This window comes from Dipodomys merriami, unplaced genomic scaffold, assembly GCF_024711535.1.
Source record: "Dipodomys merriami isolate MVZ:Mamm:240054 unplaced genomic scaffold, mDipMer1.0.p SCAF_70, whole genome shotgun sequence".
Classification (NCBI taxonomy): domain Eukaryota; kingdom Metazoa; phylum Chordata; class Mammalia; order Rodentia; family Heteromyidae; genus Dipodomys; species Dipodomys merriami.
Window position 1 is genome coordinate 6330732 of NW_027206291.1, and position 26282 is coordinate 6357013.

The 26282-nt window shown below is 49.8% G+C and overlaps 1 protein-coding gene across 2 annotated transcripts in view; it reads left to right on the top strand.

Moving 5' to 3' along the window:
- Positions 1 to 26282, top strand: part of LOC138817559 (ras GTPase-activating protein 3) — a 92770-nt gene that overhangs the window by 52520 nt on the left and 13968 nt on the right. For both annotated transcript variants that reach the window (XM_070008020.1, XM_070008021.1), the window contains exons 4-15: positions 4682 to 4776; positions 9768 to 9844; positions 14361 to 14441; positions 14834 to 14906; positions 16299 to 16375; positions 18241 to 18345; positions 19565 to 19721; positions 20614 to 20762; positions 22136 to 22250; positions 22885 to 22959; positions 24088 to 24211; positions 25722 to 25828. In XM_070008020.1, coding sequence (XP_069864121.1) covers positions 4682 to 4776; positions 9768 to 9844; positions 14361 to 14441; positions 14834 to 14906; positions 16299 to 16375; positions 18241 to 18345; positions 19565 to 19721; positions 20614 to 20762; positions 22136 to 22250; positions 22885 to 22959; positions 24088 to 24211; positions 25722 to 25828 — 1235 coding nt within the window. The remainder of the gene's footprint in view (positions 1 to 4681; positions 4777 to 9767; positions 9845 to 14360; positions 14442 to 14833; positions 14907 to 16298; positions 16376 to 18240; positions 18346 to 19564; positions 19722 to 20613; positions 20763 to 22135; positions 22251 to 22884; positions 22960 to 24087; positions 24212 to 25721; positions 25829 to 26282) is intronic.

The window sequence follows — 26282 nt, forward strand, 5'->3', positions numbered from 1 at the left end:
TTCTACCAAGATTTCATATCAGAGAGTTCAGAACAGTTTCTAAGCAGCATTTCAAGGCTGGAGCATAGCATGTCCCACACCTTTTCCAGACAACCTTTGAGATGGATTCCTTCCAGGGTCCCTCAAGGAGAAGCTTCTCCTCTTTGCCTCCAGGCTGCTCTTGTCCCTGACTCCAGCCAGTGATTGTAAAGACAGAAGAGCTATGAGAGGTGTTGGGGCCAAGAAGACTTGCACCCAGATCAGTGGATCCCCTTAGGTCCCTGAGCCTCCATTTCCCTCCAGCTTCAAGGAGATTCTTGTGATAATTGAGTGAAAAGTCCAGGTGACTCTTCCACTGGGCACATGGTCTAGACCCAAGTCTAGTGGGCAGCAAAGTAAGCCACCCTCCTAAGTATGGGCATCAGCACTTGGATGACCAGTTCCTTCCAGCTGTTCTTGGTGATATACAAAGCTTGGACTACTATTGTCAGGCCTAGCCCCTAATCAAATGGAGTGCTGTTGTAGGATTTAGGGGATATCTCTGAGGTCTAGAGGTCCTAAGGTACTAGGACTTCCCACCTCAGGATTTAGTGGTACGTGGAGTATTCAAGGTGCTGTCTAAGGTTCTAGGGTGCTCTCACAGTGGTGCCAGCATTAAGGAGAGAGTCCTGGGGAGAAGGAGGCCCATCTTGGATGTTGGTTCTGTCACTATCTGCTGCACAGTGTCAGTTCATGCCACTCAAGTGTATAATGTGGTTGACTGCTATCTGAGCAGGCTGCCCCTGGATCTGGTTTGACTTCCCTTGGCTGTGAGGACTGAACATGTCTCACTTGCACAGACTATGTCTATTCATCTGTTAGAGAGCTTAGTGGGAAGAGCCTGTGGAGCCTAGTCTGGTCACAGCAGAGGCTCCGTGTATGTTCAGTTGCATTCTAGAAGTGATATGCAAGATCTCGTAGCAGAAGCTTCAGAGGAAGAGGAAGAAAGGACATACCTGACAAAGGAAGAGGAAGAAAGGACACACCTGACAAAGGAAGAAGAAGAAAGGACATTTCTGATAAAGGAAGAGGAAAAAAAAGGGCATACCTGCAGGGTGCCAGTGGCTGGTTCACGCCTGTTATACTGCTCAGGAGACTGAAATCTGAGGAACATAGTTTGAAGCCAGCCCCGGCAGGAAAGTCTGTGAAACTCTTATCTCCAATTATTCACCAAAAATCTGGATGTGGAGATGCAGCTCAAGTAGTAGAGTGCTATCCTTGAGCTAAAAATCTCAGGAACAGTGCCCAGGGCTTGAATGTAGCTCTAGGACCAGTGTGTGCACATGCACACACATACATCTCTACATCCGACACAGTAAGAGTATAAACAAGCCATACCTTACAAAGGAAGAGTATAAAAGAACATACCTGACAAAATAAAACCTCTAATGCCACAGGAACACATGTCAGGAATGCCAGAACTGCTAAAGCCTAAAAATGAAATTGTAGGCCAGGTGCAGTGGCTCACACCTGTAATCGCAGCTACTTTGGAGAAGAGAGATCAGGAGGATTGTATTTCAAGTCCCGCCCAGGAAAAAAGTTAGAGAGATCCCATCTCAACCAATAAGGTTGTCATGCTGGCATAAGCTGAGCATTTCAGCTCTATGGAAGACTGCAGGACGGCAGTCCAGGCCAGCTGGGCAAAAGTGTGAGACCTTCCACATGACTCTTAACAAGTCAAGCAAATATCCTCTGAAGCTGACAAGAGAGAATACAAACCAAAAAATGCCAGATCTTTGGCTGGTCTTGCCATCTGTGGAGCTTCAGTTAGATGTTTAATTAGCTGCATTTGGTATTGTAGAGTTATTTGTTCCCAAATCACTACATTGCTTCTGCTGCCCAGATCATCAGTGCTGGTGTCATGCTCTGGCTCATTTTTGGTTCTATAACCAAAAACCTGTGATAGGAACATATAAGTGAAGAGGTGGAGAGTCCAAGCTGCAGGGTGCTGGCTTTGCTGAAGCCCTGGCTGCCTTACAGCATGGCAGGGAGCTGAATGAGTTATGTGTAGATGGGGCACATGAGCCCAGTCACATGGGCACCTCGCCATACAGCCATCCCACGTGGGGGACTCTGCTCCCTTCAGAGGCACCCTCCAAGAGACCTCGAGGCGGACAAGCGGAGCTGGGCAACAGCTGGGAACCAGGCCAGGAGGAAAGGCTCATGCTCAGCTGTGTTTTACACTTCTGAATGTTTTGAATTTTGTTCATTGTTTCTGTATGGCCTGTCTAAAAGTTAAACGAAGAACTTCTGAAACTAAAGATGGCCGAGGTGTGTAAGGTGCTAGATTCACATGAATATTCACTGTATGTCTGCTATGTGCCACTGAAAACACAAAAAACAGCATTGCAAATAGCGTTTCCATTAGAAAAGGCAACCCTCCAGTTCAGCAAATGAATCCCAGCACTCAGAGGTTTCCTTATCCCTTTTCACAGAAGTATATTACCCAGCTCAGTCTTAAGAAACTTGTTTCAAGTCATCTTGTTCCTGAGAGGCTCAAAAGTTGTGTCCCACTGGGGGTAAGGTCTGTTTTGCAAAAGCCATGTGGCTATTTGTGGGGAGGAGGGATTGCTCTGTGCCTTCTGGAATAGCTTGGATGGTGGTGAAAGGTCATGGAGCCCAATGATGGAGAAATACAAGGAATACCCAGTAGAGAAAGTAGGGTGGGAGGAGAGGAGAGGAGCCATGGGGGAGTTTGGCCCTTGTATGATTCCGTTTGGAGAAAACGAGGTACGGTGGGTGAGTGGGCTTGTATGGGTGTGATGGTGTCTTTCTCCTACCTGCATCTTGCTTCTGCTTCACACTCAGCTCTCCCACAAGTTGTGACAGCTCTCAGGGGCCTGGTGGATTCATTAATAGCTGTGATTGTCAGAGTTCCATGCCCCAGAGTCTGCATGTGACAGACAGCAGCTGAGCCACAGGCTTACCATGGCCGATTGTGATGCCCCTTGTGTTGAACCAAGTGGAATAGGCATGTGAAATGGCTACCCTTGCCTAAGCCATGAATCTTAGAATCTCTGAGACAAGAGGTTGTTCTAGAGTTTTTCCCAGTGAAGACGTATGAGGCCCAGCTGCCTCTCTACACTATACCAGAATAAACCAGAATGAGAATGAGGTGGTGAACAGTGGCACAAATGTCAGTACACAAAGCCTGAAGGCAGGTGCTTCATCTGGGCCACCCTCAGGTATTTGGGAAGCTTATTACTTGCACTTCGTTTCACCCTCCAGACCTCCCCCATGCCACATAGGCATGAGGCCCCTCCTAACAGGGAAACCTCTGGGGTCTGAAGCCAGAACAGAGGGCTGTCACAAGACCAGTCAAGTCCTCAGACATGGTGGAAGCTGACTGTGGAGGGACAGACAGCGAGCCTCTGTGCAGCTCACACCTGTCAGCCTTTGGGGCAGAGGGGTCTGCACCCCGTGCTGCCCTCCAGGAACCAGAGGGGCATCACTGTAAGATAATGTGTGGAAAGAGGCAGCGGAGACCTCTCCACACTCAGCCACTATTTCTTCACTGGGGTGTTTGTATAATAACCTCTGCCCATCCAGGACCACTGAAGGATGATAGGAGATGGCAGGTAGAATGTTCTAGAAACTACAGAACAGGCTGGAGAGAGAGACAGGCCACACTGGGGCTGCTGGGCTTGGGCAGATGGGTCTGTGAAGGCTTGAGACTTCTGAAGCATTAATAAAAAACCTTCTTTTGAAAAGAGAACTCTTGGCATGCCGGAGTTACAGGGTGGCTGCTGGTGTAAGAGCCAGGGCCACACTCAGAGGGAAGCAGGCTGGAAGGACGCAGGGTTTCTTGCTGTAGATGTGATCCTGCAGAAGGCAGAAGTCGTTGGGTGCAGATAGAAAGTGCCAGAACTGCAAACATATTTTCTTCATTCTGTTTTGAGGTATAAGAAATCCTGTGATATGTGTTCATATTCAGGTGTGCCCGCCCACATCCTGATTGTGCAGCTGTTCTATTCGAGGCCACAGCCCTGTGGCACACGTTCCCCTCAGTGGACATCAGCCCTTGCTGCTGTCTTTCCTTGCATAGTGGGCACACTGGCCTACTATCCCAAGGACCCTTGGGGCCAAGCACTTGGTGAGGCATGGATCCAAACACAACCATGGTGAGAAGGTAGTTTGCTCCAGCTGACTTTCACTGCCTTTCTCTGAATAAACTGGATGCCCACATGAGCCTTTAAAGCCACTGCACCCGCACAGACACATGTATCATATGAACTGAAGCTGAACATGTGCTCCTTACTAAATCTCCTAGCTAAATTCACATGTCACCAAAACCCCTGAATCTACAAAGTGAGTTCTGACACTATCTGTTATAGTTTGTGGAAAGGAGAGAGCAGCAAAGAGGACTTGACTGCTGTGCCACTCAGATCCTGAGCCTCTGGCCACAGAAGACAAAGCTGACCCCTTCTGTTTGACCTCCACAGCAGCCTCAGATAACCTGTGAGGCAGGAAAGGGCATGTTTGTGAAGATGGGGTCTCGTATGCATCCACCATGCTAGGCAGCCCCTCCTGTGCAGGCAGGCTGGTTCCTGATCTCAGTCAGCCCTGGAGTGTAGAGTATGACATCTTTACCTCATTGAGTGGTGTCTGCTGGGTCTGTGAACCTGTCTCCATGATGTGTGTACCTGCTTTGCCTTTGTCGCAGGGAAGGTGGCCATCCAGAAGGAGGACCTGCAGAAGTACCACAACAGGGACACGTGGTTCCAGCTGCAGCATGTAGATGCGGACTCAGAGGTGCAGGTGAGGCTCGGGCACCAGGCAGGTCTGGTCCTGGACAGGGCACAATCACGGTGTCCTGGGGCCTCAGCAGGGAAGGAGGCCTAGCAAACATGCTTACTTACTCTTGCCCAAATTACAATTATAGTCCATTCTTTTGGTTATTGCTATACTTTTTCAAGCATATGGAAGCAGCTTTAAAAATGCAAAAGATAGGGAAGGGCATTGAGGTAATGACTGTAAGATGTGTGAGCCCAGCAGTGAGCTGGGCAGTAGAGAGGTGAGCACAGCAGTGAGTTTTGGAGTAGAGAGGTGAGTGAGCACAGCAGTGAGGTCTAGAGTAGAGAGGTGAGCGCAGCAGTGAGGTCTGGAGTAGAGAGGTGAGCGCAGCAGTAAAATCAGGAGTAGAGAGGTGAGCGCAGCAGTGATGTCTAGAGTAGAGAGGTGAGCATAGCTGTGAGCTGGGCCGTAGAGAGGTGAGCGAGAACAGTGGTGAGCTGGGCAGCAGTGAGGCTCCCCTCCCATGCCTGTTTGCCCCTTTGTTATGTGAGCCTCCAGCAGGCTGGGAAGAAGTATACATAAGAAGAAGCAAGGTGTACCTGATGGGGTGGGGGGAATTACTGCTGTGTGTTAATCACATCTGGGGCATGCTCCTCACAGTAGGCACCCCAGGAGCATAGGACCTGAGATCAGAAAAGCTCTTCCACAGCTGGGCCCCTGATGGAACTCCATGCCTTATGTCCAGGCACTTTTAGGCAGTAGGCTGTTAGGCCTGCCTACATCATTCCCTTAAGCTCCTCCTCATCAGGGTGGACACAGGTCGGAGCTTCAGAATTTCCCCCTGCTGAGGTGTGCCTGGCTCTGGAGATATGTGGAGCCTGAGCCAGGATGGGGCCTCCCTGGGCCTAGAGGGAAGCATCTAACTGCCCTCCCTACAGATTACCTCAGCCTCCTGGAGCCCCTGGTGCTGTGAGAATTAAGGAGATGCTGTAACCACTGGCAGAAGAAGTATAAGCAACCAGCTAGGAGAGCAGAGCCTGCGCCAGAGGTCACCTTAGCACAGCAGCACCACACACCCTCCCTCCCCTGGCTCCTCTGAGAAGAGGCAGGAGGGTGTGCGGCATTGATTGCAGACCTATAATCTGTTCCTCCCAGCTCCCTGAGAGAGACCACCTAGATCTCTTCTGGTTTTGTTTTGTGGGTTTGTTTGATTTTATTGGGATTTTATTCATTTCATTGCATAGCCTTTGCATTTTCATTTATATTTTTACTTGATTTTTATTTCTTGGGGAATAGAGATCAGAAAGTTCGTATGTTCTCGTTGTACCTGGCAGACTCCAATCTCACCAGCTTACACGCACACAAGCTCATGTTTTTTTGTGAAGAAATGTACATTTTCAAAGAATGCCATCTTAACCACTGGCAAGTACAGTCCAGAGGCCCTCCACGCCTCCACCCTGCTGTGAGGCAGCTCTAGAGCTCTTTCATCTTCTCCAACTGGAGCTCCATCCCCATTACATGCGCTGTCTCAGAGTGCTACTCTTAGGACCTCAGGAGCACACCCTGAGACCTATGTCTTCCCATGTCTGATGGAAGCGGAAAAAGTACCAGAGGGTACTCATTTCACTGAGCGCGGTATTTGGCATGTGTCAGGCTTCTCCACCTTCATAAAGCTGAGTAACAGTTACTGCCGTTTGGCTGTTGGATATTCTTTGCAACTTGATCCCATGTTTAAATTTGTGTAACCATTATCAAGATTCAAAACTTCTGTCACCACAAAGCTATAAGTAAGAATGCACATGTGAATCTCACAGCTGGAGGGGAATTTCCTAACTAATGCCGGAAGGCAGCTAGTGTAGGGGTGAGTCCCTCCCTGGAGCAGTGTGACTTTCATGTCTGTGAGTATAGATTCTGACCCCAGATTCTGTCCGGCCTCCTGGGAATGTAGATTGTGAAAGAAATGAAGTTGCTGTTAAAAGGCTGAGGAAGGAGAGTTTACGATGCCTGTGGCCCCAGTGGGCACTGTACTTAGCTCCGTTCTGGTGTGCATAGCTCTGGAAGTTTCTCATCTACAAAGTGGTTGAGACAGGGAGGCAGTGTCCCCCTCCAGTCTGACCCTCGTCTTTCAACCACCATCTTTGCTCCATAGTTGCTATACATTTTGAAATGTCATATTTACAGTTTTTTGGAAGGGCAGAGGTCAGCATGTGGCTTCCGAGATCTACCTGTTCTGTAGTTGGCTCTGAAATTGACATATATCAGGAAAGAGCATTGCAAACAGGGCCCACTTGAGAAAATTTGTATTATAGAAGTGGAGAAAAAACAGTTTAGAAGCATTTAGCTTTCTTCTGGAACTGATGTGTTTTTTGTTTTATTTTATTTTGCTTTTATGCCTGTCTGGGGTCTTGAACTCAGGGCCTGGGTGCTGTCCCTGGGCTTTTTTTTCTCAAGGGCCTCTTCCACTTGAGCCTCACCTCCACTTCCAGAGTTTTTTGGTAGTTAATTGGAGATAAGAGTCGTATGGACTTTCTTGCCCAGGCTGGCTTTGAACCATCATTCTCAAATCTTAGCCTTCTGAGTAGCTATAATTGTAAGTATGAGCCACTGTTGACCCCTGGGACTGATGATTTTTTTTTTTGTCAGTCCTGGGGCTTGAACTCTGGGCCTGGGCGCTGTCCCTGAGCTCTTCAGCTCAAGGCAAGTGCTCTGCCACTTGAGCCACAGCACCACTTCCAGTTCTCTGGAGGTTAATTGGAGGTAAGAGTCTTACAGACTTTCCTGCCCCTGCTGGCTTTGAACTGTGATTCTCAGATCTCAGCCTCCTGCGTAGCTAGGATTACAGGCATGAGCCACCGGTGCCCGGCTTGGAATGAATGATTTTAAAGGGCTCTGGTAAGCCCGTTTATTATGTACAGTCAGTTGCCTCTGCACTTTACTTGGCACAATGATTGGATACAAGGAGGGCCCACCCAGGAGGTAGGGGCTGGGTTGCCCAGTCTCTGAAGTCTTCAGGGTCTTATGGCTCTGAATGTGGAGGGGATCTGTATCCTGGCTTCTCTTCCCCTCCAGGAAGCTGTTTGTAAGCTGGTTGTGAAATGCATGCTGTATTCAGGGCAGAGGACAGACCCATTTGTCACACAGCTCCCAGGGTGTGTGGGGTGTCTGTGTATATGTGTGTGTGTGTGTGTGTGTGTGTGTGTGTGTGTGTGTGTGTGTGTGTGTGTGTGTGTGTGTGTGTGTGTGTGTGTATGTGTGTATTCTGTGACCAAGGGCCTGGTATTCAGATTTTGGAAGGTTTACAGTGTCTCAGAAGCGGAATTATAGGTGGGTTTCTTCCCTCCTTGCCTGCCTGTCTACCTGCCATTCTTGTCTTCAGTTTTCCTCTACTTGTCTTCTTTTTCCTCTACTTTGTCTCCTCTGCTACTGGATCCAGACTCCTCTCTGGCCTACCCTGACCATGTGGCTTCTCAGACGTGTTGGTACTCTAGTCGGGGCAGGTCAGGGATGCTGCTTATTCTCACCTGCACTCTTGGAGGCATGTTCTCGGCTCTGCAGGTAGTATTGGTGGAATGACCTTCTGAGAAATAGATAGGGACCACCTGGGGTTTTTGTTTTAATTAATAAGCTATACTTTTTGAGGGTTTTACATTTTTAGGGAAATTGAGCAGAGCCAAGTTTGCAACTCCTGGGATCCTATCCAGTTGCCTCAGATTTGCCCTCAGTGTTGTGTGGGAGCTGGCTGTTGACTCACCAGGCTCAGCCTCAGGGCCAGGGCTGTAGAAAGCTGAGTCTTTTCTGTTTTGGTCTTGATCAGCCTGGCTAAGGGACTGATCATTTTCACTGATCTTATCAGACAATCTGATTTGGGTTTTTGATTTTTCTCTGATTTCCTGTTTGTGGTTTCACTGACTTCTGGTCTCAATTTACTCTTTCTTTTCCTCTGCTTTCTAGGGCTTTAATTTGCATGGGGCAGAAAAGGAGATGCTGAAAGGCACAGTGGCCTTAGGATAACACTGAAAGAGGAGGTGCATTTAGATCAGAACTGGACAGGCCTTGCTACAGTCCTTGCTTTAGTACCACATACCAGGTTCAGCACCAAACCTGATGTGGCATCTACTTTCTGAAGAGGCTGAGGGCTTGAGTTTTCTCTCTCCTAAGGTCAGGTTGATGTAGCCCAGGTCTGCCGCCCTTCAGTCATAACACATTTCTGAAGGCAGCCTCCTTCCCTGAAGTGCCAGCATTGCTACAGTGTCATTATGGGTTTGGAGTCTCTAGATAGTGGGCCATTTGCCCAGCCTTTCTTTGCAGGCATTGCTCGACCTGGTTGTCATTTACTATAAACAGGCCTGTGCCTCTTCCCTGGTGGTTCCCTCAGGTCCTTGATTTTCCTATGCAGGCTGTGTTTGAAGGCCTGCAGTGGGAGGGTCTAGGGTTTTTAGTTGGAAGGGAACTCAGATTTTCCAGTTCCGTCTCCCCTTTCTAGTAACAGATATCTTACTATGAACATGTACCCAGTCCCTCATGGGCTCTAAGGCCCCTCTGTGTCCTACCTACAGGCTGAGCCCTTCATTGTTTGCTGCCTTTCTGAACTCAGTTGCTATCTGAACTCAGCAGGACTTTGGAGGCTGTGTTCATCTGTTGCTCTTCTAGATGCATCTGTGGTAGTCAACTTCCTGGCTGAGGAACAGAATCCAGGCCTCTGACCTTCCAAGCAGGACATGAATTCAGGTTATAGGAAACCTTGCAGAAGACTTTTCCCTGCTGAGGCTATAGGTGAACACGCCTGGCCATGGTGTTGTGAGTAGACACTAGTGTATCCAGTATCATTCGCTAACACATTGGTACCTACCTCTGAAGTGGGCCAGGCCGGTGAAGCATGGCAGGTCTCCTGAAGGAGGCCCTCATGGTGCTTGAGGCCAGTTTGGAGCCTAATGCTCTGGACATGCTGAACACCTTTAAGACCAGGTAAGTCTTCCAGGTTCCGTATCTCATGAGACTGTCATTGTGCCTTGCAGGGCAAGGTCCATCTGGAGCTGAGGCTGAGTGAGGTCATCACTGACACAGGCATTGTTTGCCATAAGCTTGCAGCACGGTAAGTCCTACCTCGGGTGGCGTGTGACTCTCACAGATGCCCAGTTAGTCATGCCACACTTCCGCAGAGGTGGGTACTACTTCAGGTGTTAGAGAAGAGGGACCCGGAGGCTGGAACTTAGGCCTTCCACGCAGGCGAAATGCCTGGTCATGTGCTACACCTGGCTAAAGTTAGTTCCAAGAGTTCACTTCAGGTCTCTGGCCCCCTTGTGTACAGGCCCCTGTAATAATCTGGTGGGAGCTGTGGGCCCTAGGATAGTGCTGATGCCTCTACTCTATTTTGCACATGATGTGGGTTGGCCCTGACCTCTGGGCTGTGACCTCAAATGTGCCGGGCAGGTTGTTTGTACCATTCGGAGCTGCCTTGTCATCTTTCAGTTCTCAATGGCTCTGTCCCTCCACATGGTCCATGTGTGTGTGTATGTACATGCTGATATGACAGGATGCCATCTTTAGGAGGTGATCAGCAATGACCGCATATTCCAGAGGTCAGACATCTCATGTGTTCATTAATAAATACCTGCTGAACACCCCAACCATGGCACTTCACATTGGTAACTCTCAGGATGCCTCCAGGAACACACGGTCAGTGTGAGTGCTAGTCCCTGGACTTGGCTGGGGTCCTTATAGAACAAGAGCTTGGCTGATGCAGATATGAGCTAAGCTGAGAACTCTGGCCTGGGGCCTTTGCAGCAGGCACAATGTGTAAGTGTGAGCAACTGGGGCATTATCTCAGGAGTGAGTTAACTTTTTTTTTTTGGTTGATCCTAAGACTTGAACTCAGGGCATAGGTGCTGTTCCTGTTCCAGCTTTTCTTCTTGAGGCTAGTGCTCTACCACTTTGAGCCACAGCTCTACTTCTGGTTTTCTGGTGATTAATTGGAGATAAGGGTCTCATAGGTTTTACTGCCCAGGCTGGCTTTGAACCACAATCCTGCCTCTTGAGTAGCTAAGATTATAGGCATGAGCCACCAGTGCCCAGCTAGAGGCAACTTTTATAACATTAAAACATATAGTGGAGAGAGGGCAGAGTCTATGCTATAAGATGAGGTTACGCAAGGGGAAGGGACTAAGGGATAGACTCAGGAGGATCATTGTTGCTTTCCTGGCTGAGCAAACCCAGCCCCTTAATGAACCTTACCACATGCTAACCCTCCTGGAGCTAATGTTCATACTGGGCCTGCACATAGATGTATCACTCTGGATGTTAGTTGAGGAAATTATCAGGAAAGTCTGCAGGGTGGTGGCTTCCAGACACAGAGAAGCCAGTGGCTTGGGTTTGAATGAGGTAGTCATTTGCAGGTGACAATCACTTTTTGGCTCAATGCACATATCTGTCTTTGGCCACTTGCCTGAATGAAGGTACAAGAAGAGGACATAGAAAGGTTCATTTCTCAATTATGTTTTTGTCTTTCTAAAAAAAAAAAAGGTAGATTATCTATCCTAGGATGGCCTTGTTTATTTACTTACTTTTAATTTAATTTTGTTGTCAAGATGATATTCAGAAGGGTTACAATTACATATGTAAGGTGTGAGTACATTTCTTGTCAAACTTGTTACCCCCTCCATCATTTTCCCTCCCCCCAATCCCCTGTTTATTTAACCTGTTTCCTTTAACATAAAGAATGTCCAGCTCTTGACTATTCTTGGTGGTGACAGTGAACACCTGAGACTACACAGCTTTCTTCTTTGTCTGACTGAGAACTGTCTACTGTGCTGTCTCCCTGTGTACAAGTATAAACCCCAGTAAAGCCCCATCCAGGTTATATTTGCCTATTTCTGATATCTCTTTCCAATTTAACAAAAGAACCTTAGGCTAATGATAACAGGGATTTTATTTATAAACACTGCTACAAGCCTAGGGGTCCATTATCAAGTGATTTTGTGTGTGAGAAACAGATAGCAGTGTACATTCCACCTGCCTGGGACGAGGACTTGGAGAACAAGCTTCTATTATCACCTTTGGCTTGGTCTTTCTCATGACATCCTGATCCACTTTGTTGTGGACCAAGCTCTGCTGTCTTTTCAGTGCAAGCTTGACCTGTAGGCGAGAGAGTCTTGGGGGCAATCCTGAGTCATAGAGCTAACCCCTGGCCATCACCAGGCTCTCCTCCCAGGCCCAGAGAAAGCAGTCTTAGGGTTTGAGCTAGAGAACAGAGTGCTTCTGAGAGCACCGGAGTTGAGTACAAGTGAAGAGGAGACAAAATAAGAAGTCCCTTTTCAGACTTGCAACCAAATAATGCTTGTTTCCTGCTATTAGCAGTTCTGAAGAGAATGAGTGCTAAGGCTTTGTGACTGCCCTTCTGAACCCTCTGGAGACTCTCACAGGACAAGGGGAGGGGCAGTGATGGGAGAGGTATCAGGTGGTATCATTGTTTCACACAGCATGTACTTACTGGCCCTGGGCTCCAGATCCCGGTTCAGGAGGCTCCAGCACGTTGTCCTGGTGGCAGGCAGGGAAAGACCAGCACAGACTCGTGGAAGAGGAAAGGAAGGAAGTTTAATCAGGACTCCCTAACCACACAGCAGCCGCAGCTCTTGACCTGGCCAGGAAACAAAACCTTGTCTTGGGGCTGAATATCAAAACTTTTAAATACAAAATGTTATATTTGTACTTCAGAGTCCAGATTCAATGACTTGATGTGTTCCAGAGTTCCTGGGCATCAGCTGCTGCTTGAGAAGAAACGTAGTGTAGACCTTTTACTCCCTTGTTTGCGCATTTGTCAGCCTTTCTGTTCATGGAACTTATTTCATGTAGTGTTATAAGTGACTATCCCTGTTTTCAAGTGATTAAACTTGGCTCTCTGTGATTTCAAGTGACCCCAGTGCTCATCTTCGAGGGCTGCACAGCTGCAAGGCAGAGGCTATTGCCTGGCATCATGCAACCAAAGTGCAGGAGGCCAGCACAGATGCTATTCAGTTGCACTCTGCCTGAGGTTCTCTGTCTGCTCTGACATGTCTCATGTCTGTGCAGCCATTGCAGAAGAATCTACTGGACTAGAGAAGAGATCGGTGCCTGGGCTCTCTGTAGCAACCACACACACCTGGATGCTAGCATTGCACAGGTCACATGAGAGCTGAGTGGTGCTGTCCATGCCGAGGGGTGTGAGGCCACTCCCTCCCAGGACATCAAATTCACACATGCCTACTGCCCAAGACTTGCCCCCAGCTGAGTCTCACTAAACATTGTGTCAGATTGACCTACTGGGAGGGACTCACCCTGGACCTCCTCTCCTTCAGAGGTCTCAGCCACCCTGAGAGGTTGGCCACCATGTTGCTGTTGAGTTTGTTTCCTTCCTTGTGCTTATTACACACAGTTCTGTGTGGCAACGTGGATAACCTTGTGATGTTTACAACTGTCTCACATTTAGCATGGTAGCCAAGCAGACATGAACTTTACAGAGCTGGCTTTGACCAGCTCTGCTATGTTTTCTTCCCAGTGTAGCCTAGAGATGAAAGAGCTGGACAGATACGTCTCCAATGGGTGTGTTAGGGGACAAGTGAAATTGTCTAGTAAATAAACTAACGAAGGGATAGAAGGTTATCAAAGATACTTAGGCAGTGTGGAAGATAAGCAGACTTGCTCCAGAGATCAGAGGAAACAGTTGAATAGTACAGGATGAAGCTGATAGGAATGATGGTAAGCTCAGAACACCAGTTTGAGGGTTGAAGTTCCTGCTTCCAAGTGATGGAGTCACCGCACTAGACCCTTACTGGCAAGAACATTCCATGTGCACACACCATTTCAGCTGTAGACTCCCTGGGCAGGGCTCTGGCCCCTCTGGGAAGTGACGTCGCTCCTCTTAGGTCTTCTTCTTCCTGCCAGGAAGAGGTTTAGCAGGCTGGCCAGGGTTCAGGGGGTCTGCAGCATTGGGGTAAGTTCCAGAGGAGAAAGCTCAAGTGGATGTGGAATACCAAAGGGCCCCTTGGATCCCCCTATACAGCGAGAGCCTTGTTATCAGCCAGGGCATGAAGGGCACAGGGCACAGCTTTGTAGTAGGGCTAGACTATCCCTGTATGAGAAAATCCTTTAAAACAAGAATTGATATGCTTAGCTGAAACCTTTCCTGTGGTCCAGCCGACAGGCTTCTCCTGTCATCTTTATTGTTTACTAGACAGCAACAAATGGCAGTGGGAGACAAAGTTCACAGTATCCAGTAATTGCCCATACCTCATGCCAACAAGTGGGAAGTGTGACCTAAAACCAGCAGAGTCAGCTGGGACATGATCTGAACTGGAAAGCATGGCGGGTAGCAGGAGGGACTGTTCCAGAATGTAGGGCAGCTATGAGCCTCAACATGGGTTCTGACTGCAGCAGTTAGGGAATCAGCAGGAGATGTGTATATGAGGGGCTGTAGTAGTGAGGCATTACTGCAGTCAGCCAGGGTGTTGTGGGGAGTCGTGCCTGTGGTGGCCCATCCCTCTCCAGCTCTTCTAGATGAACAACTAGAAGCAGGCTTGTGCTGGGTTACCTTAGCCCATGTGTTTTGCACCTCACGATGCTCCTTTATCCCTCAGCATCTTCGAGTGCCAAGGACTGCCCATTGTGAACGGGCAGTGTGACCCCTATGCCACAGTGACCCTGGCCGGACCCTTCAGGCAAGTTACCCTCCCGTCCTGTCCTGTGGGGTTTCGCATCTGTTCTGAGGCACAGGATTCTCCAGGCCAAGCTCAGAGCCCTGTGAGCCGAGAGGCCGGCAGCCCTTTGGGGTGTGGACAATGTGGGCTGGGCTGGGATGCGCTTTGTAGCTCCTGTTTGTTTCCTTTATTGCTCTAAAATTGCTTTGTGAAACAAAGCATTTTGGTCTTCACTGGGTTGTCTGGGCCTCCATAACATTTCCTCATTTGCATACCATCTGGAGGAGGAGACAAGCAGGAATACTTATAAGATAAATAAGGCAATAAACCACTGTGCTGAGATAGCTCCATTTTCCAACAGCTCTGGAGCCAATGGTTGTTTTTAACCCTAACCTTTCCTCTCTTGACTAAAGGTCGGAAGCCAAGAAGACAAAAGTGAAGAAGAAGACCAACAACCCCCAGTTTGATGAGGTGTTTTATTTTGAGGTTGGTGCTGTTGAGTGGTGATGCTAGAACACAGCACCAAGGCTTGGTCAGAGTCTCCATCTGAACCAACTCATGCTCCCCCTCCAACCCCCGTTGCGGGGATCTACAGGAAGCCAGTTCCCCAGGGTTTTCCTCCTTGGAGAGAAAGGATACTTCTCCAACTGCATGGGGAGATGGGGAGCCAGGGTCATCCAAACCACTAGACAGGGGCTCTGTGCTAGAGGTTTTTGGATTGTTTTTCTGGCTATTCACCCCAGCGTCCCTGAGCAGGGAGAGGCTCCTTTCACTGGAAATGAGGGTTTGAACACAGGGGGAAATGATTCAGAAGTCCCCTGGCTGCCTGGTACAACGTGGAGCCGGCATTAGTCAGGTGGGTGAGGCTGGAGACAGTGGGGTAGACTGTGGTTACACAGCCACGAGCTTGTGATACAGGCAGCCAGGTTCCTTCTGGGCCTTAGCTCTTCCTAATGACCATGTGCACTGGGAGGGAATGTGGGCAAGACCTCAGCTCCCCTCCTCAGAACATGCCCTGTACAGGGAGAGAAAGCCACAAGCACCAGTGGCTTAAGGCCTCGTCTCATGCTGACATGTTGAAGAGGGAAGGATGCAGTACAGGTGTGTGTCCGCTGTGAAGGCCCTGTGGTTAGCCTGTGGGTGACCACAGGCACTATGGAAGGGAGAGATCATGGGTCAGGTCAAGGGAGAGACAGCTGATAGGTCTGGAGGCAGGTCTTCAGAGAAGGCTCACCGATACTACAGGAAGGAGCTGTGCCCTGGGCAGCTGTGAAAGTCCTTAATAGCCAAGCAGAGATGAAGGTTTCATAGATCAGAAACAGGCAGGAAGCAGCTGGGCTTCACTCTAACCTCAAGTATCTCCAAAACAGGAAAGTCCCCATGGTCAGAAAATGTGAGAATGCTTGAGTAGGAAAGGTGAATCAAACCAGCAACATCTTCCTGTGTGGGCTACGGAGTGCTTCAGGCCAGAGGATCCCTGTTTTTAACTTTTATTTGTATTTTTATCATCTTTAAGTAGTTGCACAAAGGGGTTTAATTCAGCATATCAGTTTATCTTGACCAGTGTCAGTGAATCTTGATCAGTGTTACCTCTTCCATTGATCTCCCTCCCATGCTGTTTGAACACAGCAAGCAATGAGACACAGGCCTCTCCTTGGCTGGATGCCTCCATCTGTTTTTGCCTGTTTGTTTCACGAGGGAGGCCGTGTTTCTGTATGGTACATGTCTATTCACTTGCCAAGGAAGTGGTCCCAACTCCCTTGATTAAGGCCCTAGATAATTACTAGAGCTATGATGTGGTATACTTGTCAGACCCCCATGGGCCTGTAGCCCACCCTCTCCCTGTGGCCCTTTGACCCAGCTTTTGTCTCACTCCAGGTCACCAGACCCTGCAGCTACAGCAAGAAGTCCCATTTTGACTTTGAAGAGGAAGATGTAGACAAACTTGAAATTCGGTGAGTGAGCAGTCAGGACCCATGCTTCCCACTGAACAGTTTGAATCTGAACTCAAGCTTTTGTTATCTGCTTTTTTGTCTTGTTCTCAAAGTAGAGGTACAGATAGAGATGAATGTCCTTTTCTTGACTAGTTCAGCACCAGAATTGGTAACAATTAGAACAGAATGTTCTGTGTTATGAACTCCTGCACACTTAAATGTTGGGGCCAGTGTAGCATCATGGTTCACTTTGCACCATCTAAGAGGTGAGCATTAGGAGATTATAATTTGGCATCTATGAGACTCCATCCTTATCAACCCAAACTGTCAAAGTGGTGGCCTTAGCACATTATAGCCATGGGTGGTTTGGGGTCTCCTGAAACCCTTAGTGTGTACCCTGGGTTTGTCATTATCAAAGATCCAGGATTAGTTTTGAAACCATCAAGTCATTTTACCACTAGTACTGTCCCTGGGGGCTCTTACTGAGAACTGGCAGGTCTGTTCCTCACAGCTCCTCCTATGTCCATGAAGCCAGGCTTCCAGGGGGCTGGATTTCTCAGCACAGCTCCTGTCCTGTCCCGTGCTGCAGGTTCTGTGTGGGTCTTTCCTATCTTATCCTCCTAAGCCTTCCCCTGCACTCTGCCCTGCTATGTGACATCCTAGATCCCAGAAGCTGGATCTGTAGGACAATGACATGGGGTAGGCTCAGGTCTAAGCCTCCCACTCACTATGAAGAGGATGTGAAAGAGGAAAGGAAAGGAATAGGACTGGAGAAAGGAGAAAGGACAGGATGGACGCATCAGCGAGCATGTTGGACATCTATGTCTTGGCCTCTCTCCATGCCTGGTTTGTGGCCTGACCCTAGTCTGTTGTTAGAGAATGTGCTAGTCATCACATGATCAGGCTCCTCAGTATGGAAATGATCAGGAGAAGATGCAGCAGCCATCTCTATCCCCAGATAGGCCTCTCTTCCTAGTGGAGTGTTACACTCTGATGAGGAAGAACAGCCTCAGGAGGGCCATCGGAGGCTTCTAGACTGACTGATGCTTTGACAGCCAGAGTGGTAGAACCTGCACAGCACTTCCTACCATTGACAGACAGCATATGTCACTGCCAGATGCAGATAATTCTATGGCCCCACATGTGAGAGTACTAGACATTCCCCTTGGGAAAAGCATCAAATGCATGGCCCTATCCTGCTGGCAAGGGCTGGACTGTGCAGATGCCACCAACTAGGTGTGTCTGGCTCTTTGGAACTCAGCTGCAGTTGGCCTACCCATGGGCAATGCCCGAGGATTGCGATCACCCCAGCAGGTCAATCCCAGAGCCAGGGGAAGCAGGGCTCAGTGTCCCGGCAGGAACATCACAGTAACCCACTGGTCCTCTTACGTGTGTCAAACATAGCGAGTGTGGCAGCCATCCCTGCCACACAGCAGCTTCATGCAAGGGAGCTGCTGGGGTTGAGATTTTTTTTTTCCCCATCCACCATGCTGAGCCCACACTAAAGAGCCAGGCTTGTGTGCTACAGCAGAGCTGAGGCACCCAGAGCCCCCGTGTGCATCCCTGACCCCTGTCCACGTGGAGACCATTGATTTCTTTTGGGTAAAGGAACCCAAGCCACCATAGCCAAGAGTGGGGGCAGCATTGTCTCCTTTGTGCATGGCATGCTAAGTAGTTTTCTCTACTACCAGGCCATTTGTGTCCCTGTTGCCATTCCCCAGACCCAGATGTAGAGCCCTGTCTCTTACCACCTATCCAATGACCAGACATGGCCTGACCGGAGGACTCTGCTGTGCCCCTTCCCCCTCCCCCTCCCCAACCTGGAGGCTGGCACAGTCCAAGTCCTTCCTTCATCAGGCTGACTGGAGTACACTCATCTTTTTCAGAGTTGACCTCTGGAATGCCAGCAACCTGAAGTTTGGAGACGAATTTTTAGGGGAGCTAAGGATCCCGCTCAAAGTGCTGCGACAGTCTAGTTCCTATGAAGCATGGTAGGTGCACATGATGGGGACAGAGTATCCACAGGTGGTCTTGAGCCACAGGATGACACTTCTACACTGGCCGAGGCCCCACCTGGCTCCACCTGCTTCTACTTGGTTGGTAGTTTGGGCTTATTTGAGCTTGTTGATCAAGTCTCTGCTCTCGCAGCACATGAGAAACAGCAGATGAGGGAAGGTGACAGGCAAGCACATTGAGAGCAAGGGATATGACACTCAGAGCTTTAAGAGAAACACAGGAGAGTGATAAACACCAGACTAAGATTGGACAGAGCTGGGTCTCCCCAGCTATCATCAGGGTAGGCCCTGTGGATGGTCTTCACCTTAGTTCTTGAGTCCCTGGCAGGGTAGATTGTCCATTCTTGCATCCTAGGCTTGCCTTGTGTGCAGCCTCTCTCTGCCTTGGGGCCCACTGGAGTGCAGGAGAAACTTGCACCTTAATTTTTCTCCAGATTTTGCATCTGGCAGAGGAAATGTAATTGTACTTCGTGGTTAGTCCATACATTTTCTTCACAGCACAGGTGCATGGTGCTGAGTGTCTGGTCAATGGCCCAGCGTGCTGTTGTGTCACTCTTGTGTCACTCATTTCCCCATTTACAAGGGTGGTACCCCCTCAGGCTTTCCTCTAGATCCATCTTCCGGCAGTGCTTACAAGCCGTGATACTTGTCAGAGGCAGTCTCTGAAAATCATCAGAGAGCACCATGTCCAGGGCCTCGGAGGAGGCTCTGCCCTAGCCTCCTGGATAGGAATATCTGGTGGAGAGGGATGACCAGACTGGACGGGAGGAGGGAAGAGTTCCACTCAGAACACAGTGACCACTGGGCATCTGTACAAGCCAACCTGCCCCACACTTGTCAGAGCTGCTCAGATTTTGAGCTGATGGGTGCTGTGGTCCGGAACTAATCACATCGACAGCAGAGTTTCCCTAGCCTTCTAACCCATCTTTCTTCCTAGGTTCATTTTGCTCTTTTTTTTTTTAACCTATTTCTTATCCCTCTTTCATCAACTGGCTTCCTAGTCTGTGGCTCTGTGAATGCCAAGGTGGTCACACCTTGGAGTGTCTTGTGGAATGGCCCTGCTGTCCCGGCCTTTTTCCACATGACAGTAATGAGGCAGGGTAACTGAGCACAGGTGCTCCACTGCTCTGAAGATGCCCTGAAATGCCTGTGGATGGTACTATTCTCAGTTCTCCCTGTGTTCCCTCCATGCCAGGTATTTCCTCCAGCCACGGGACAATGGCAGCAAGAGCCTAAAGCCTGATGACCTGGGCTCCTTGAGGCTGAATGTAGTTTACACCGAGGACCACGTCTTCTCTTCCGACTACTACAGCCCCCTGCGGGACCTGCTGTTAAAGTCTGCAGATGTGGAGGTGTCTGTGGGAATCACACTCACCATTTACAGTGGGGGGAGGTGTCATGGGGGTCCAGGCCCACCTGCTCTGCTCACTTAGCTTCTGAGACACCTATCAGGCCCACTCACCTGTCAGACCACACTCAGTCATCCACCCTAGTACCACTCACTCTCCTGATACCTGTCCAGGCCTTGTCTACCTGCTAGTGGCCCCTGAATGCCTTGGTGATATTCCCTGGAGCCTTTCCTGCCAAGCTTGCTGCCCTTTGCTGGGCAAGGACACCCTGCCCCATGCAGTTTAGGGCCATGGGAACCTGGCCTTCTCAGACCTCTCATTGTGATTGGCTGTGGCTCAGCATCATGGGACTGTCTGCCAGGTGCCTCAGAACTGCTGGATTTTGGGGTTGACAGGAGGAAGCAAAAGCCCCACCCTAAGGCATGGATGGACAGGGTACACATTGGAGGTCTTGGTGTAGGCATTCATAAAGTCGTATTTCCCTGTCTTAGAGAGCTGGGCTGGGAAGGTGGCTTGGTGGTAGAATGTTTGCCTTGCACACATGAGGCCCTGGGTTTGATTCTTCAGCACCACATAAACAGAAAAAGCCAGAAGTGGTGCTGTGGCTCAAGTGGTAAAGCGCTAGCCTTGACCTGAAGAGCTGAAGGACAGCGCCCAGGCCCAGAGTTCAAGCCCCATGACCAAAAAAAAAAAAAAAAAAATGCAGAGAACTGTGCAGTGTTTAGCATGGTTGGCAGGTAACCCTGCTGTGCCCCACTTACACTGGACACCACCCGGAGTAGAGTAGTGCCAAGGGTGCTGGCCCTCACAGTGGACACCTCTGCCCCAACCCCCACCCCCACCCCAGGAGTGGAGCAGTGCCCAGGGTGCTGACCCTCACCCTGTTCTTCCCCAGCCTGTCTCAGCCTCAGCCGCTCATATCCTGGGTGAGGTGTGCAGAGAGAAGCAGGAGGCAGCCATCCCCCTGGTGCGGCTGCTGCTGCATTATGGCAAGGTGGTTCCCTTCATCAGCGCCATCGCCAGTGCAGAGGTGAAGAGGACCCAGTGAGTATGCCTCAACCCTACCCTGCTGGGCCCACGCCCACCTGCAGTGCCCCTTCTCACTGAGTCTGTCTCTCATGACTACACCCTACCCTGCTGCTGTCTCCCCTCCCTCTGTGCCTGTCTCCGCTGCACATCTTTCACAGCCCTGCTCCCTGTGTCTCTGTTCCTGTTCTGCCCCCCACCCCACCCCCCACCCCCATGCTTCTCCCTTTTCTTCCTGCTGTTCCCCTACCACAATGGGAAGCTGGACCTCAGGAGCAGGGCTGTCAGGGTAGCATGTTTCCCTCCAAAACCACAACCAAGTATAGAGTCCGTGGAAACGATGGGGCTCTCTGGGGGCGCTGTAGATTCCTGCTGCCTTTGCACAGATACAGATACGGGTTCTGTCAGAAAGTACTATTTCTCCAGAGATCAAAGGAGAAATAGGGAAAGGGAACAGGCTCTGGGGCTTAGGGACTGACCCTGCCAGCTCTAGAGAACTCCAGGTCTCCAGAGCCCACATCTCTACAGCACAAATGGATTGTGGGTGCTGCTTCCTCCACATTAATGCCTGATGGTCAGGAAGTCAGGAGTGAGAGCTCCTATGGTGACCAGCACAAGGGGACACTGTTCCTTCTGCTTAAGGCTGGGGTGTGAAGAAGCCACCCTGCAGAGGGCAGAGACAGCTTGGGGGTGACCCATGGCACAGTAGTACACTGTTGGGACAGGGTTATTTTCACAGCACAGTCCTGTACCTTGGGTTCTGTTTAAGATACACTGGAAACTCAAGTCTGCATCTGATGAGTGGATGCTCAGGGAAATAGACACACTAGAGATTGGAGTCCTCATCTGATGAGTGGACAGTCAGGGAAATAGACCCACTGGAGACTCGAGTCCTCATAAGATGAGTGGATGCTCAAGGAAATAGGCACACTGGAGATTCGAGTCCTCATCTGATGAGTGGACACTCAGGGAAGTAGACACACTGGGGACTCGAGTCCTCATCTGATGAGTGGACACTCAGGGAAATAGACACACTGGGGACTTGAGTCCTCATCTGATGAGTGGACACTCAGGGAAATAGACACACTGGAGACTCGAGTCCTCATCTGATGAGTGGACACTCAGGGAAATAGACACTGGGGACTCGAGTCTCCATCTGGTGAGTGGACACTCAGGGAAATAGACACACTGGAGACTCGAGTCCTCATCTGATGAGTGGACACTCAGGGAAATAGACACACTGGAGACTCGAGTCCTCATCTGATGAGTGGACACTCAGAGAAATAGACACTGGGGACTCGAGTCTCCATCTGGTGAGTGGACGCTCGGGGGAGGCTCTGCTCCCTTAGTGCCTCTAGGAGATAAATACTTTCCCTGATGGTATTTTCCAGAGACCCCAACACAATCTTCCGAGGAAACTCACTGACATCCAAGTGCATAGATGAGACAATGAAGCTGGCAGGCATGCACTACCTACATGTCACCTTGAAGTCCACCATAGAAGAGGTGAGACAGTCTGTCATCGCCGTGTGGTGGCTGGTGTTTCTGTGCAAGACAAATAAGGGAAGTGGGCAAAGGTCCCTCTATGGGGACTCCCTTTATTAGATTTGTAGAGGGAATATTCTACATGAGCGCCAAAATCTTAACTTTCTCAAAGGGAAAAAATACTCAAGAAAATCCCTTACTCTGCCAAAGATGAAAGGACATTCAAGAGAACCCAGGTCTTCCCAGGGACCCTTTTCTATACTCTGTGTGTCCAAAGGTCCTAAGCTCACTGGCTGTGATACAGTGCTGCACTCCCTGGCTTTTGTCCACATTTTTGGGTTCCTCTCAGCCATCTGGAAAGAGGTGACCAGCTGTCTCTTGCTGCGTTGCTGCGTTGTGTTGCGTGAGGCAGGGCCTTCCTTAGACTGCTGGATTCTTAGCTGGGACACACACACACACACACATACACACACACACACACACAGTGCCCTTGGCTGGACAGTCTGCGCACACACACACACACACACACATAGTGCCCTTGGCTGGACAGTCTGCTGGCAGACACTTCTAAACAAGCCTGCTCTCTCAAGAACCCTGGGGCTCTGTTCTGCGCTGTGTGCAATGTATGCAATGCCATCTCCATCACACCTTCCAGATTTGCCAGAGCCACAGGTCCTGTGAAATCGACCCAGTCAAGTTGCGAGATGGCGAAAATCTTGAGAACAACATGGTGAGGCCCCTTCTCAAAGCTAATTTCCGGCTGGCTTCCACCAGCAGCCCCTGGGACGCTGTTCTGAGATCTGGGGTGGGGGTGGGGGCGGGGGGAAGGGGAGGACTACTGGGCACCAAGTTGCTTTCCTGACCCTTGGCCTTGTGCACAGCCCTGAACACACTTGTCATGCTTGCCTGTATCCTCGCTCACCTCCTAGTTCCATCAGTTCCTGCTGCCCTCCCAAAGTTTGACCTGGCCAGTGTGCCCAGCAGCTTCCTTCTCAGGAAAAGCACAGGCACTCGGGCTGCTCGGAGCTGGGATCACAAAGCTAGCATTTTCATCTCTTCCTGTGGTACCCTCATGCAGCTCAGACTCCATTTGGGTCGTGCTTGTAAACAGGCAGATTCTAACCCTCAGAGGTGCACCCTTGTGGACTTCAGTCCACTCTGTGCTGTCCAAGGAGAGGGGCCCATGCCTCTAGACAAGGCAATGATTATTTCACTATGAGTTGTTCAATGCATTTGTTATTTTTTTTGACAGTCCTGGGGCTTAAGGTCAGGGCCTGCGCACTGACCCTGAGCTAGCACTCTACCACTTGAGCCACAGCACCACTTCTGGCTTTTTCTGTGTATGTGGTACTGAGGAATCAAACCCAGAGCTTTGTGCATGCAAAGCGAGCATTCTACCACTGAGCCACCTTCCAGGCCCTGTACAGGCATTTTTAAAGGGAGGTTGTTTATAAATGTCACGGAGGAGCCATGTGCCAGTGGCTCACGCCTGTAATCCTAGCTACTCAGGAGGCTGAGATCTGAGGATCGCGGTTCAAAGCCAGCCAGGACAGGAAAGTCTGTGAAACTCTTTTTTATTATTATTTTTTTTTTATTGTGAGACTACCATACAGAGGAGTTACAATTACATGGGCCGTGAAACTCTTATCTCCAATAAACCACCAGAAAACCAAAGTGGTCTTGTAGCTCAAGTGGTAGAGCGCTTGCCTTGAGCTGAAGAGCTGAAGGATAGTGCTTAGGCCCAGAGTTCAAGCCCCACGACCAACAACAACAAAAAAAAATGTCACGGAGGGTTATCTGCTCGCTGGCACTGCTGTGGCCTTCAGGAGACTCCAGACCAACTATACACCCATTACAGGAGAGCCTTCGGCAGTATGTGGACCGCATCTTCACCGTCATCACCAAGTCAGGGGTGAGCTGCCCCACTGTCATGTGTGACATCTTCTTCTCCTTGAGGGAGGCAGCTGCCAAGCGCTTCCAAGGTGAGCCCCTTGCCAGGGCCCAAGTTGGCACGCAGCCGCCAGGCCACAGAGGGCACCGCCCTGCTCCAGAGTTGCCAGCTTCGTGGGAGGAACATCAGTCCCCTGGTGTGGGCCTGTTCCCCTGAAGCTCCTTTTTCAGGGTTACGAACACTGTGCCATGTTTGTCAAAATGAGCCATTTTAACAGACCTTTCCTTCTAAGGGAAGCTTTCCCCCACCAAGTGACTCGAACCTTAGAGGGCTAGGAAAGGAGGGCTTCCTGTGGCTCCTAGGGGTGCAAGGTCCAACCTCATGGGATTTCCTGACTTCCAGGACCTCACTACACACAGACCTCCCAGCCCTGGATCCCCTACCCTGTAGAGACATCCCACTGAGCAGACATCCCACCCCGTACAGACATCCTGCTGAGCAGGGCACAAGTTTGATCAACTCACTCAGGCTAGAGTCACTTCTCAGGCAGAGCAGGCTCCTTGCTCCCAGGCTTAGCAGTCTGGGTTGATGTGAACCTGCCAGCCCCAGGACAGCCCTGTCCCCAGAGCCTTGGATCAGCAAGTACAGAGGGTCAAGAATGCAGTTCCCAAGGGAAACACTGGAAGGAAACAAATGATAAAACTGTCATCTTAACCCAGCTGAGACCAGGCCACTCCATAATGAGTCCCTAGACAGACCCAGAGTTCTGTGACCCAAGCCACTAGACAGTGTGCCCTGCGGTGACAATAAAGTGAGGGTCAGCAGCTAACAGCTCATATCTATCATTCTAGGTCCTCTGGAGACTGAGGTAGAAAAGGTGGTCTAAGGCCAGCCAGGACAAAAAGTTCTTGAGACCCTAATCTCAGCATAGAACCCAGGCATGGTAATCTGTGCCTGTCATCCCAGTTATGGAGGAAAGCTTAAAATAGGACGATTGTGGACCAAGAAAGCCTAGGTAAGAAGAGACGCTTTCTTAAAACTAACCAGAGCAAGCTGGGTGCCGATGGCTCATGCTTGTAATCATACCTACTTGGGAGGCTGAGATCGGAGGATTACAGTTGGAAGCCAGTCCAGGCAGGAAAATCCGTGAGACTCTACATTTCCAGTTAATCACCAAACAACTGGATAAAAAAAAAAAAGCTCAGGGACAGTGCTCAGGCACCAGTGCCTCAGTGTTGGACCAAAACAACAACAACAACAAAGAAACAGCACAAAACAGTATAGCACCCGGCTAGCAAGAAAAAGCCCAACTTTAAACTTCAGTACCTCCAAAGAATAAACATTTTTTAAAAATTGAGGACAGAGAGATGGAGAAATACTGTCAAAGAAATAGAAGAAAATACACAGAGAGAGACATAAGAAGACATGTAGGCATGTATAGAGAAACAGAACCAGGGAAAAGCAGATGGGGGAGAGGGAAGGCAGGCAAAACCAGAACCCCACTTCTCTATGAGGCCCCAAGGAGCAGCGGGGTAAGGTTGGGAGCTCCCATACATAGCACTGAAATTCCTAGTGGAAATGAATCCTCTATCTACTTGCAGATGACCTGGATGTGAGGTACACTGCTGTGAGTAGCTTCATCTTCCTGAGATTCTTTGCTCCTGCTATTTTGTCCCCAAACCTCTTCCAGCTGACACCTCACCACACGGTAAGTGACCCGGCCAGCCAGTCCTGAACATGCCAGCACGGCCCTTCTCTGTTCACTTTGGTTCATTAGCCTTTCTGTTCTTTCAGCTAGGTTATTTTTTTTTGGGGGGGGGGGTCCGGTCATGAGGCCTGAACTCTGGGCCTGGGTGCTGTCCCTCAGCTCTTCAGCTCAAGGCTAGCGCTATACCACTTGAGCCACAGCGCCACTTCCGGCTTTTTTTTCTTTTTGCTTATGTGGTGCTGAGGAATCGAACCCAGGGCCTCATGCATGCAAGGCAAGTGCTCTACCACTGAGCCACCTTCCCAGCCCCTCAGCTAAGTTATTATACTAATCCATACTAAACTATACTTTGTGTGTATATGTGTCCTGGGGCTTGAACTCAGGGCCTGGATACCATGCCTACGCCTTTTTGCGCTCAATGCTAGCACTCTACTCCCTTGAGCCACAGTGTCAC